The 12,820-nt window shown below is 32.2% G+C and overlaps 1 protein-coding gene across 1 annotated transcript; it reads right to left on the reverse strand.

The window, feature by feature from the left end:
* Nucleotides 1-2,425: 2,425 nt before the first annotated feature.
* On the reverse strand, nucleotides 2,426-3,190 carry LOC124432139. Its single transcript, XM_046980763.1, has one exon. It carries the CDS (start codon nucleotides 3,188-3,190, stop codon nucleotides 2,426-2,428), a length of 765 nt encoding a protein of 254 aa, XP_046836719.1.
* Between the last annotated feature and the right edge of the window lie 9,630 nt (nucleotides 3,191-12,820).

Raw genomic sequence — 12,820 nt, forward strand, 5'->3', positions numbered from 1 at the left:
AATAATAACAATAATATCGATAATAACAATAATGATAAGTAAAATAATAACGATATTTAAGATAATGACGATAATAATAATACCAACAATAATGACAGCAACGATAAAAACGATAATAAAGATAAATTCAATAATAATAATAATTACAATACATATAATAACGAAAACTTCAGTTATAATCAAAACAATAATATCGTTAATTACGTTAAAAACGATAATAATGATAACGAAAATTAAATAAAGATTATAATGATTATAACAATAATAATAATAATAATAACGATAGTAACGATAATGACTAAAACGATAATAACAATTATAGCAATAATAAAAGTAGTAATAATAAGAATAATAACTATAAAAACGATAATATCAATAATAACGATAACAATATTAACGATAATAACAATAATATCGATAAAAATAATAACAATATTAATAATAATATCGTTAATACTTATAATAATAATAACACTAATAACGATAATAAAGGTAATATCGACAATAATAATAACGATAATGAAGACAATAGTTAAAATAATAATTATGATATTAACGACAATAACAATAATACCGATAATAATAATACGATAATAACGATTACAGTAATAATAATAATATCGGTAGAAACAATAATAACGGTAATAACGATAATAGCAATAATAATAATAACGATAATATCGATAATAACAATAATAATATAAACAATAATAAAGATAATAACGATAATTACAATAATATTAAGAATATTAATGATAACAACGATAAAAACGATAACAGTAATATTAATAATAACGAAAATAAGGATAATAACGATAACAAGTATAATAATAATACTAGTAATAAAGATAATAACGATTATATTAATAATAATAAAATCGATAGTAACAATATTAACGATAACACCGAAGATAACAATAATAAAAATAATAATAATAATAATAAAAATGTGGTTAGTAACGAAAAAAACGAAAATAATAATATCAATTGTATCGATAATAACAATAATAACGAAAATAACGTTAATAATTATAATAATGACAATTATAATAACGTCATTCACTATAATAACGATAATAATAATAATAACTGTAATAATGATAATTACGATAATAACGAAAATAGCAATAATTATATTAACGATTATAACGTTAATAACGCTAATAAAAAAACATTAATAGCGATAATTGCGATATTAACGATAATAACTATAATAATAATAACAATAATAACCATAGTAACGATAATAATGATAATAACGTTAATAACGTTAATAACAATAGTAATAGTAGAAATAATAATATATATCAAAACGATTTTAATGATAAGAGCGATAACAATAGCAATATTAATAACCATAATAACGATTATAATGATATTAACGATAATAATAGATGTTATATTAACATTATTTACAATAATGACGACAATAACGATGATAACCATAATAATAATAATAATAAGAAGAACAATAATAAAAATAATAACCATAAAACGATATTAGCAATAATAACATTAACGATAGTAACGATAATATCGATAATAATAATAATTATTTTAACAATAATAACGATAATAACGATATTAACGATAATAAAAATAAGGATAATAACGATAATAGTAATAACAATAATATCGATAGTAACCATAATATTGATAAAGACGATAATAATATTAATAATAATAAGGATTATAACGATAATTACGATAATTGTAATGACAATAAAAACGATAGAAACAATAATGAGAATAATGACGGTAATAATAATAATAATAATAATAATAACAATAATAACGATAATAACAATAATAATAAGAACAATATTAACGATAATAACGATAATAACGATAATATTAATAACAATAGTAACGATAATTGCGATAATAACGGTACTTATAAAATAATAATAATGAAAATAAGGATAATAATTATGTCAACGATAATAATATTAACAATAATAATAATAATAACGATAATACCGATAATAATAATAATAATAATAACGATAACAGTAAGGATAATGACGAATATAATATTAATTATAATAACTTTATGAACGATAATTACGATAATAACGATAATAATAATAACGATAATTTTTTTTTGGTCTGAGGATTCCAAACTTCATGCACTGACCCAGAGACCCTAGAGGAACCCGTTACCATTTGGGTCCCCCGTTGAATTCCCTTGAGTGTCGGTCTCACCGTTGGAATAGGCATTACCGACTAAACTCATATTCATCCTATTGGCATAGTGAAACCACCCGGCACCGTAATGTGACATTTATTCATGATGGCGTCACTTCATCATATCCCATTAATTAGAACTCCCACAATTTGACTCTACGTGGCAGCATCTTGGTGCAACTTTGGTGGCACGTCTATGGGCCGCCCATATCCTTCTACTTTTTACGTAAGATTGCCCTCACGTAGCAGTCATCCCTGTTCCACTAGTTCTGCCCTCGCAGCACTTTCTCGACAATGTTTTCCGGCGAGATGACTCCGAGCTCCTGCTCCAAGGCAAATCGTTCGGTGCTCCACCGTGCACATATGAAAACGTGCGATGGGCGTCGTCGACGATTGAGTCGCTATTGGGACATTTTCTGTCTGCAACCTTCCTCATTTTTGCGAGGTAGGAGTAGAACAGACCATGCCCTGTCAGAAATTGGGTGAGGAAGAAGTCGACCACCCCCGCCTCCTTGTTTAGCCAGGTGTCCAGCCGATTGACGAGTCGGGCCGTCCATCTGTCCCTAGGCTCCCGGTCACATCTGCTCTGCCAGGTCTCGATGCTGGTAGACCTGGCGAGCCATGATATCTCCTCCTTACCAAAAGCGTACCTTTGCTGGTGGACGAATTGTCTCTCCTGGGCTAGTATATCGATCGGGATTATTCCCGCGACCACTAGCACCGCGGGCTTTGTGACCGTGCGGTAGAAGCAAGCGATTCGGAGAGAGCCCCTCCTCTGTACCGCGGCTATGCGCTTGCTATAATTCTCTTTTCGCAACGCCTCCGCACATACTCCTGCGCCGTACAGTATCACTGCTTCGAAGGCACACATTAGTATTCGCCTAATGCACGGCCGGGGGCCGTTGACAATGGCCATAAATGTGCCCATCGTGGTTACAACTTTTGCAGCTTTGTCAGCCGCCCTTATTATATGCTCTCCGTAATTCAGTTTGCAATCTAGCATTATTCCAATGTACCTGACAGACGGCTTTGCCTGGACCGTCGCGTCTCCTACGGTGAAGTTGCGGAAGGTGTTGATGCCCGTCTTCGATAGTAGCACGATTTATGTTATCTGGGCTGCTAAGGATAGCCCGTGTTCTTCTATCCTGGAGATGACTCTACGCATGACCTAGTTGAGCTGCAGCTGTGCCCCCTGCATGTCTCTTACAGTTATGATAACTGCAATGTCGTCTGCGTACCCAACCAAGAAAGCGCCTTCAAGTAATGCCATACGTAGGATACATCGTAGAAAATATTCCACATATACAGTCCTAGTATGTAGTCCTGAGCTGCCCCCGATGTCAACTACAGGCTTTTTGGATCATCGCCTGCATTGTATTCTAGGAAGCGCTCGTTCAGGTAATCCCCGAGTATTCGGAGTAGGTTCCCCGGAACTCTGAAATTACGTTCGAGCGCTTCCATTGCCAAGTCCCACCTGACGGAGTTGAAGGCATTTCTTACGTCTAAGGTGCCCAACAGACACAAAGGGCTGGAATGGTGATTCCCGCGTCAGTCATTTTTGCGACTATGACAACCTCCTGACCTGCGTGGATGGTGGAGAGGCCGGATCGAAATCCACACTGGCGAGCTTCAAGATTTCCTGATGTCCTCACGGCTGGGTGCAGCAGTGGCCTATGCAGCGTCTCCAGCCGTATCGAGCATACATATAGGCCTGTATGACGAAACTGCCCCTGCTGGACCATTGCACTTGCTGATGAGCACAAGCCTCGCTTTCTTCCACGGGGTGGGGAAGATGCCCTCCCTGAGGCACATGTTGTACACATTTAGCAAGAGCTCAGAGTGACTTTGCGCGACGGCTTTAATTACCTTCGCTGGAAGTCCGCCAGGACCTGGAGCCTTCATGTTCCGTATAGAAGTTGCGGCCCTGAGTAGCTCTTTTTCCGTAAATTGTCGCGCTTCTGTTATGCAAGGCGCAGTCATGGTAATCTTTCTCTTCGGCTGTGAGGGGAATATAGTATGCACGATGTATTCCATCGTCCTCGCGTCCTTAAGGATTCCTTGCGTTTGAGTCACTAGCTTGCGAGTGACGATCTGATACTCTAATATCCACGTATTTTTATCGCCTTCCAGGCACAGCTACTTCCAGCATTGTCGTTGACTGGCCATTATTGCCCACTTCAAAGCTTTTTTGGCCGCTTGATACTCTGAAGCCAAGTAAGCAGCGTCGAGTTCGCGTCTCTTCGCTAGTTGTGCCAATTGGCGAAGCCTTAAGCACTTTTACGAAGATCTGAGATATCGTTCGTCCACCAGTATGCAGGACGCCTCTGCCGTTTCGTCGTCTTCCTTGGCACCGCTATCGAGCTGCATAATTGCTGCAGAAATCGTTCTGAATTGTGCTGTTGGCGATAGATTCACGGAAGCAATTTGATGGGATCTCCAACCTTCTTCTATGACCGAAGACAGACTCTCTCAATCCATTCTTGCAATGTTCTACCGGAGGGGTCTTTCTGCACTTGTCACTAATAGCCTCCTATCCTGTACATCGAATAGGATGTACTGATGGTCGCTCCAGTTATCATTTTCAATTACCCGCCAGTCTGTTGCCACAAGTTGTTCGTTGGCTAGAGAGTCGTCTGGGATCGTTTCTCTGTAGCTAGGCTTACGGAAGGTTGGTTTCGAGTCTGTGTTGAGTATTGATAGCTTTATTCTCGCCGCCATGTTCATGATTCGTCTTCCTCTGAAGTCCGGGCTCGCCTCCCCCATTCGAGAGCTTTGGAAATGAGGTCTTCAGCCACAACGAAATCCCCTTGCATTTTCCGCAGCGCGTCTTCCAGATCGTCCAGTTTCGTCTGAAAGTCGTCTATCCGGTCGTTCAGGATGAGATATACACTGACATATGTCGTCAAGTTGTGTCTCACTAAAAACATATCCGCATCCGGATTCTTGATCCGACACATGTATTTGTCGGGGATCTGGGATCCAGATGCTCGCGGTGCCCAATTCGTCTGCGTACCATCCTAATCCATCTCTGACCTGGTACTGTTCGCTAATTAAAACGATATCAGCTTGTTTCTCTGAAAAGAGCTGGGTTAGGAGGTGGTGTGCCGTCCTGCTCCTACTGAGATTAACCTGAAGTACTCTCATCCTGTTTTCCTCTTGTTGGCTGTTGCATGGGCCTCCTGGAAAGATCTGCAGTCCCTTGATCCTGCCAGGTGCTTCTTAAGTTCATCAGCGCTATTGGAGTACAAAAAGCAAGTAGGCTCGCTGACCTTGCAGTCTTTGATCTTGTGCCCCGTGTCGCCGCAGTTATAGCAAAATTTACTGCGATCAGAGCCTTTGCACGAGGTTCAATAGTTACAATAGTCGAGATAGCGGTAACATCGCCTCACTTCTGTTCATCGCCTAACCCTGCAGCTGACGATGCCGACCAACACTGCCAACTTTTAAAAGCTTCGCAGCTGCTCCCTCTTCTAGTCTGACGATGGCCAGGCGCTGTTGTCTCGCGTTGGGGTTTGTCAATTTAACCTCTAGTTTCCCCGCGTAATCTGGCAGGGTCCTCTTTAGGGCCTCCTCGACTTCCACCACCGATGTGCAGCAATCGCGGTACCGTATCTCCAGCGTAGATCTAGGGACCAGTTCCGTGATGCTGCTCATATCTCCTACTTCATTCCTCATGGATTCTGCGAATGAGGTCTTGATATGCGTAGTGGTCTTCTTAAGTTCGAGGAGAACCACTCCAGTTCTGATCTGCCGGACTGATCTAACGTCTACTCCTGTGCCGCTGGACTTGAAGAGCTGATGGATGCTCCGACTACGTTTGCGTAACTTTTACCTTGCGCAGGTTTCAGGAGAATCGCGTCCGGCCTTGTTCCCTTTCTCGGCCTGTCCTCCGATTTACTCGGCTTCTTTTTCACCTACTGTGGGTGTTTAGTCGCCTTCTTCACTGGATTCTCCTTATCGTTTCTCTCCTTCTCGACCACCGTCCACATGTGGCTTCGGTCGTCATTGTCACTTGCCTTGGTCTTTTGAGACTTTATTCAGGCAAATGCGGCGGACTAGTAGCTACTCTCTTAATTGCGCCGACATCATTTGTAGAATTTTCCCAAGAGTTCTGATAATTACGGCTCCCTTATTGATCTTTCTTCGAGATTAATATATGAAATCGAGACTGTCTATGATGTCCTCCAGTTCTGGGAGCCCTTGCTTAATCGCGTTGTTAACGTTTGGGTGCGTAGTAATAGCCGCCTTCTTTTTGGCAAGATCATTCGCTTGCACGAGTTTCTCACTCTCTCCATCTTGTGGTGTCTCTTCGCAGGCTGGATAGGTGACGTCAGGCCGGAGAAACACGTACTATCAACGGCCTTGGCAATCAATTGCCACCCCTCCAAGTGGCTTTCCTCATATCTTACACTTCCTGGCGCTATAGACACATCGCAGGCCAGGTCGCCTATTTGTGGTGATCTTCCTGATGTAATATCCAGAGCTGGGCCAGGTTGTCTTCCCCAAGATCCTGGCAGATGCTGGATTATTACAGCGATTGGCCTACCATAGCACTACATGACACCGTCTTGGCGTGGGTGTTTCTCCCACGCCATCTATTAATTATTTCTGTACTATCCATCATAAGATGTATAATTATTGGGAGACAAGCTCCCCAAAGGAAAGGAAAGGAACGGAAGGAAGCTTGAGAGTGAGAGAAAGAATAGAAAAAGGTATAAAAAAGAACAAAGGTGAGAATAGCCGTACAAGAACATTCACACGCCATTCACAATGTCCCTTTTAGTCGCCTCCAACGGCAAGCAGGGAGTACTTTGGAAGTATTCTACTTCCCCACACGCACAGTGGGTAAAAATAACGATAATATCGATAATAGCATTAATAATAGTAAGGATAATAACATTAATAATGATAATAATAATAATAATAACGATAATAACGATAATAATAATAACATTAATAACAATAATAACATTAATAATTATAATAATTTATACTTAAATATCGTTAAGTTCGATACTAATAATATCAATATTAACGATAATAACGATAATATTGATAATAATAATAATAATAGTAACTGTAATAACGACAAAAACGATAATAACGTTAATAATAATGACGACAATAATGATAATATCGATAATAATATAAACAAAATTAACGAAAATATCGATTTAAATAATAATAATAATAACAACAATAAAAATAATAAAGGTAATAACGATAATAACGATAATAATCATGCTAACAATAATAATGATAATAAAAATAATAATAATAGTAATAATAAAGATAATAACGGTAATTTAGATAATAACGTTATTATAGATAATAACGATAATATAGATAATAACATTATTAATAATGACGATATAGACTATTACAACGGTAATAATAATAATATCTATAATAACAATAATAATTATAATAACGATAAAAATAATAACAATAATGACGAAAGTATCGATAATGACGTTAAAAATGGTAATCATAACAACGATAAGAAGGCTAATAATCATAAGGATAATAACGATAATATCGATAGTAATAATATCAATTTTAACGAAAATATAGATGGAAATAAATATTATAATAACAATAATAAGTATAATAACGTTAATATCTATAATATTAACAATAATATTATTAACGATAATAACGATAATGTTGATAATAACGATAATAGCGATAATTACAATAATAACGTCTATAATAATAAAGATAATAACGAGAATAGTAGTTTTAATAATAACGATAATAACGATATTTACGATAATAATAATATTAATAATAAAGATAACAACGATATTAACGATAATATCGATAATACCAATAACGATAATTACGATAATTATGATGTTAACGATAATAATAATAAGGATGACGATAATATCGATAATAATAACTACAATATCAACGATAATACCGATCATAATAATAATAATAACGAGAATAACGATAATAATAATAATTTTAGTAATAACAATAATAACGATAATAAAGATAATAATAATAACGATAATAACTATAGTAGTATTATTAATATCGATAATAACAATAATGACGATAATGACGATAATAATAATAATAAGAATAACGATAAGAACGATAATAACGATAATAACGAGAATAACGATAATAAGGATAATAACGATAATAAAGATAATAACAGTAACGAAAATAACAGTAACATTATTAAAGATTATAATGATAATATCGAATGTAATATTTCCATTAATATCATTAATAACGAAGTTAATAATAATAATGTTAACGATAATAAGGATTACAACGATAAAAACGATTATAATAAAATTAATAATATCGAAAAAAAGCATTATAACGTCAACAACGATAATGATAATAACTATAATAACGATAAAACGATAATAACGTTATTACCGATAATAATAGTAGTAATAGTGACACTACTAACTATAATAACGATATTAACGGTAATAGAGATAACAATAATAAGTTTAATAATGATATTATCGATTACAATTATAACAATAATAATGATAATGACAATACTAATAATAATAATAACAATATTAACGATAATAGCGATATTAACGAAAGTAGCGATAATAATAGTTACAAAAATAACAATAATTACGATAATAATGATATTAGCGATAAAAATTATAATAAAGATAACAATAATGACGATAACATCCTTAATAGTAATAAAAATAATAACGATAATAACGATAGTTACGAAAATAATAATAAAAATACTAACGATATCAACGACAATTACGATAGTAACGATAATAATATTTCAATAATAGCGATAATAACGATAATAATAATAATAATAATAATATCAATAATAAACATAATAGTACCAGTAATAATAATACTAATATTTATATTAACGATAATAACTGTAATATCGATTACAATAATAACAATAATAAAGGTAATAACGTTATTAATAATAAAATAATAACAATAACAACGATGAAAACGACAAAGACGATAATTAAAATAATAATAACGATAATAACAAAAATAACGTTAATTACGATAATTACAATAATATAATAACAATAATAGCAATAACAACTGCAATAACGATAGTAACAATAATAATATTTATAATAACGATAATAACGAAAATAAGGATACTAGCGATAATAAAAATAATTATAATATCGTTATAGACAATAATGATGATAATAACGAAAATAACGTCAGTAAAGATAATAACGATTATAACGATAGTAATGATAATAATAATAACAGTAAGAACGATAATAACAAAAATAATGATAAGGGCGATAATAAAAATAATAACAATATTAACGATAATGACGATACTAATAATATGAGTAATAACGATAATGACGAAAGTAAAGGTGATAATAATAATAAAAATAAGTACGAGAACAATGATTAAATCGATAATAATAATAATAATAAATATAATAACGGTGTAAAAGATTATAATTGTAAAATAATAACAATAGTAACGATAATAACGATAATATATGTATTAATAAAAACATTAATCACTATAATAACGATTATGACGATAATAACGATAAAAACGATAATTTTTATAGTAATAATAACACTGATAACTATAATATCCATAATGACGATAATAAAGATAACAAAAATAACGATAACAAGAATAATATCGATTATAATTATAACAATAATAAGGATAATAGTACTAATAATACTATCGTTAATAAGGATAATAACGATGACAAAGATAATAGTAATAACAATAATAAAGATAACGGAAATAACGTTAATAACGATAATAACGATAACAATAATAATATTAATGACGATATTAACTATAAAAACGATAATATCAATAATAATATCTAGAAAAGTAATGACAATATCGATAATAATAATAAGCATAGTGACATAATATCGATAGGAACGAAAATAACGTTTAAAGAAAAAACAATAATAACGATAATAATAGAAGTAATATTAACAATAATAATAATTATAACGAAAATAACATTAATTAAGATAGTAATAGTAGTAATAATAAAAATAATAACAATAAAAGCGATAATAACGATAGTAAAAAAACAATTATGACGATAAAATTGATAATAACAATAATATCGACAATAATATTATCAATATAAACGATAATAACGATAATAATAAAAATAATAATAACAAAAATAACGATAATAACGAAAATAACAATAATAAATATAATAGTAATATTAATAATAAAGATAATACTGATAATAACGTTAATAAAAACATTAATAATAACAAAAATAATAATATCTATAATAACGATAATAACCATAATAACGATATTAAGGATAATAACGATTATAACGATAAATCGTAAAATCTTTATTAATACTTGTGCCACAGTTTCAAAAATGTTACCTATTTATTCAGAACATTGCATTTCATAAGATTAAACATCTATTTTTTATTGGAAACAAAGTTTTTAACATTGTTTTATTTCGTGTATACGATTTTTTGCTCATATGCGCGTTTTGTCGAAAAAGGAAAAGTTGAAATCTCGTTCAATTTCATTGATTTTATATTCTATCGATGCATAATAAAGAATATAACAAGAATATAACGTTATTACTATGTTTAAACACGCGTTTTCATATGATAATTGTCGAAAAACGTAATCGACATACGCGAATTTCGGTATATGCGAAAATAAAATCGTGAAATCTTTAATAATACTTGTCTCACAGTTTGAAAATGATTACCAATTGTTTCAGAACATTGCATTTCATAAGATCAAACATCTATTGTATATTGGAATCAATGTTTTTAACATTGTTTCATATCGTATATACGATTTTTCGCTAATACACGCGTATCGTCGAAAAGCGAAAAGTTGATATCTCGTTCCATTTCATAGATTTTATATACTTTCGATGCATAATAAAGAATATAACATGAATATAACGATTTTACTGTGTTTAAATACTCGTTTTCATATGATAAATGTCGAAAAACTTAATCGACATACACGAACTTCGGTATATGTGAATATAAAATCGTGATACCTTTAATAATACTTGTGCCACAGTTTGAATAATAATACCAATCAATTCAAAACATTGCATTTCTTAAGATCAAACACCTATTTTATATTGGAATCAAAGTATTCAACATAGTTTCATATCGCATATAAGATTTTTCGCTCATATACGCGTATCATCGAAAAACGAAAAGTTGTAATCTAGTACAATTTCATTGATTTTATATTCTATCCACGCAGATTAAAGAACATAACAAAGAATATAACGTTTTTACTATGTTTAAATACGCGTTTTCATATGATAATTTTCGAAAAACCTAATCGACAAACGCGAATTTCGGTATATGCGAAGATAAAATCGTGAAACCTTAATAATACTTGTGCCACAGTTTGAGAAATGTTACCAATCGATTGAGAACATTGCATTTCATAAGATCAATCATCTACTTTATATTGGAAACTAAGTTTTTAACGTTGTTTTACATCGTATATACGATTTAACGCTCAAATGCGCAAATCGTCGAAAAACGAAAAGTTGAAATCTCGTTCAATTTCATTGATTTTATATTCTATCGATGTAGAACAAAGAATATAACAAGAATATAAGGCTTTATCTATGTATAATACGCGTTTTCATATGATAATTGCCGAAAAACGTAATCGGCATACGCAAATTTCGGTATATGCGAAGATAAAATCGTGAAATCTTTAATAATACTTGTGCCACAGTTTGAAAAATGTTACCAATCGATTCAGAACATTGCATTTCATAAGATCAAGCATCAAGTTTATATTGGAATCAAAGTTTTTAACATTGTTTCATATCTTATATACTATTTTTCGCTCATATACGCGTATCGGAGAAAATCGAAAGTAGAAATCTCGTTCAATTTCATTGATTTTGTATTCTATCGATGCAGAATAAAGAACATAACTAGAATATAACGTTTTTACTATGTTTAAATACGTGTTTTCATGTGATAATTATCGAAAAACGTAATCGAAATACGCGAATTTCGGTGTATGCGACGATAAAATCGTGAAATCTATAATAATACTTGTGCCACAGTCTGAAAAATGTTACCAATCGATTAAGAACATTGCATTTCATCGGATCAAACATCTATTTTTTATTGGAATCAAAGTTTTTGTCATTGTTTCATATCGAATATCCGATTTTTCGCTCATGCACGCGTATCGTCGAATAACGAAAAGTTGAAATCTCGTTCAATTTCATTGATTTTATATTCTGTCGATGCAGAATAAAGAATATAACTAGAATATAACGTTTTTACCATGTTTAAATACGCGTTTTCATATGATAATTGTCGAATAACGTAAGCGAAATACGTGAATTTCGGTATAAGCGAAGATAAAATCGTGAATTCTTTAATATTAATTGTGCCACAGTTTGAAGAATGTTACCAATCGCTTCAGAACATTGCATTTCATAAGGTCAAACATCTATTTTATATTGGAATCAAAGTATTTATCATTGTTTCACATCGTATATACGATTTTTCGCTCATATACGCGTATCGTCGAAAAGCGAAAAGTTGAAATCTCGTTCAATTTCATTGATTTTAAATTCTATCGATGCAGAATAAAGAATATAACAAGAATATAACGTTT

The sequence above is a fragment of the Vespa crabro genome, chromosome 23, assembly GCF_910589235.1.
Source record: "Vespa crabro chromosome 23, iyVesCrab1.2, whole genome shotgun sequence".
NCBI lineage: Eukaryota > Metazoa > Arthropoda > Insecta > Hymenoptera > Vespidae > Vespa > Vespa crabro.

What these genes read in the sequence shown, in the direction of transcription:
- LOC124432139 (XM_046980763.1), bottom strand. Translation starts at nt 3,190, where the DNA reads ATGCTAGATTGCAAACTGAATTACGGAGAGCATATAATAAGGGCGGCT.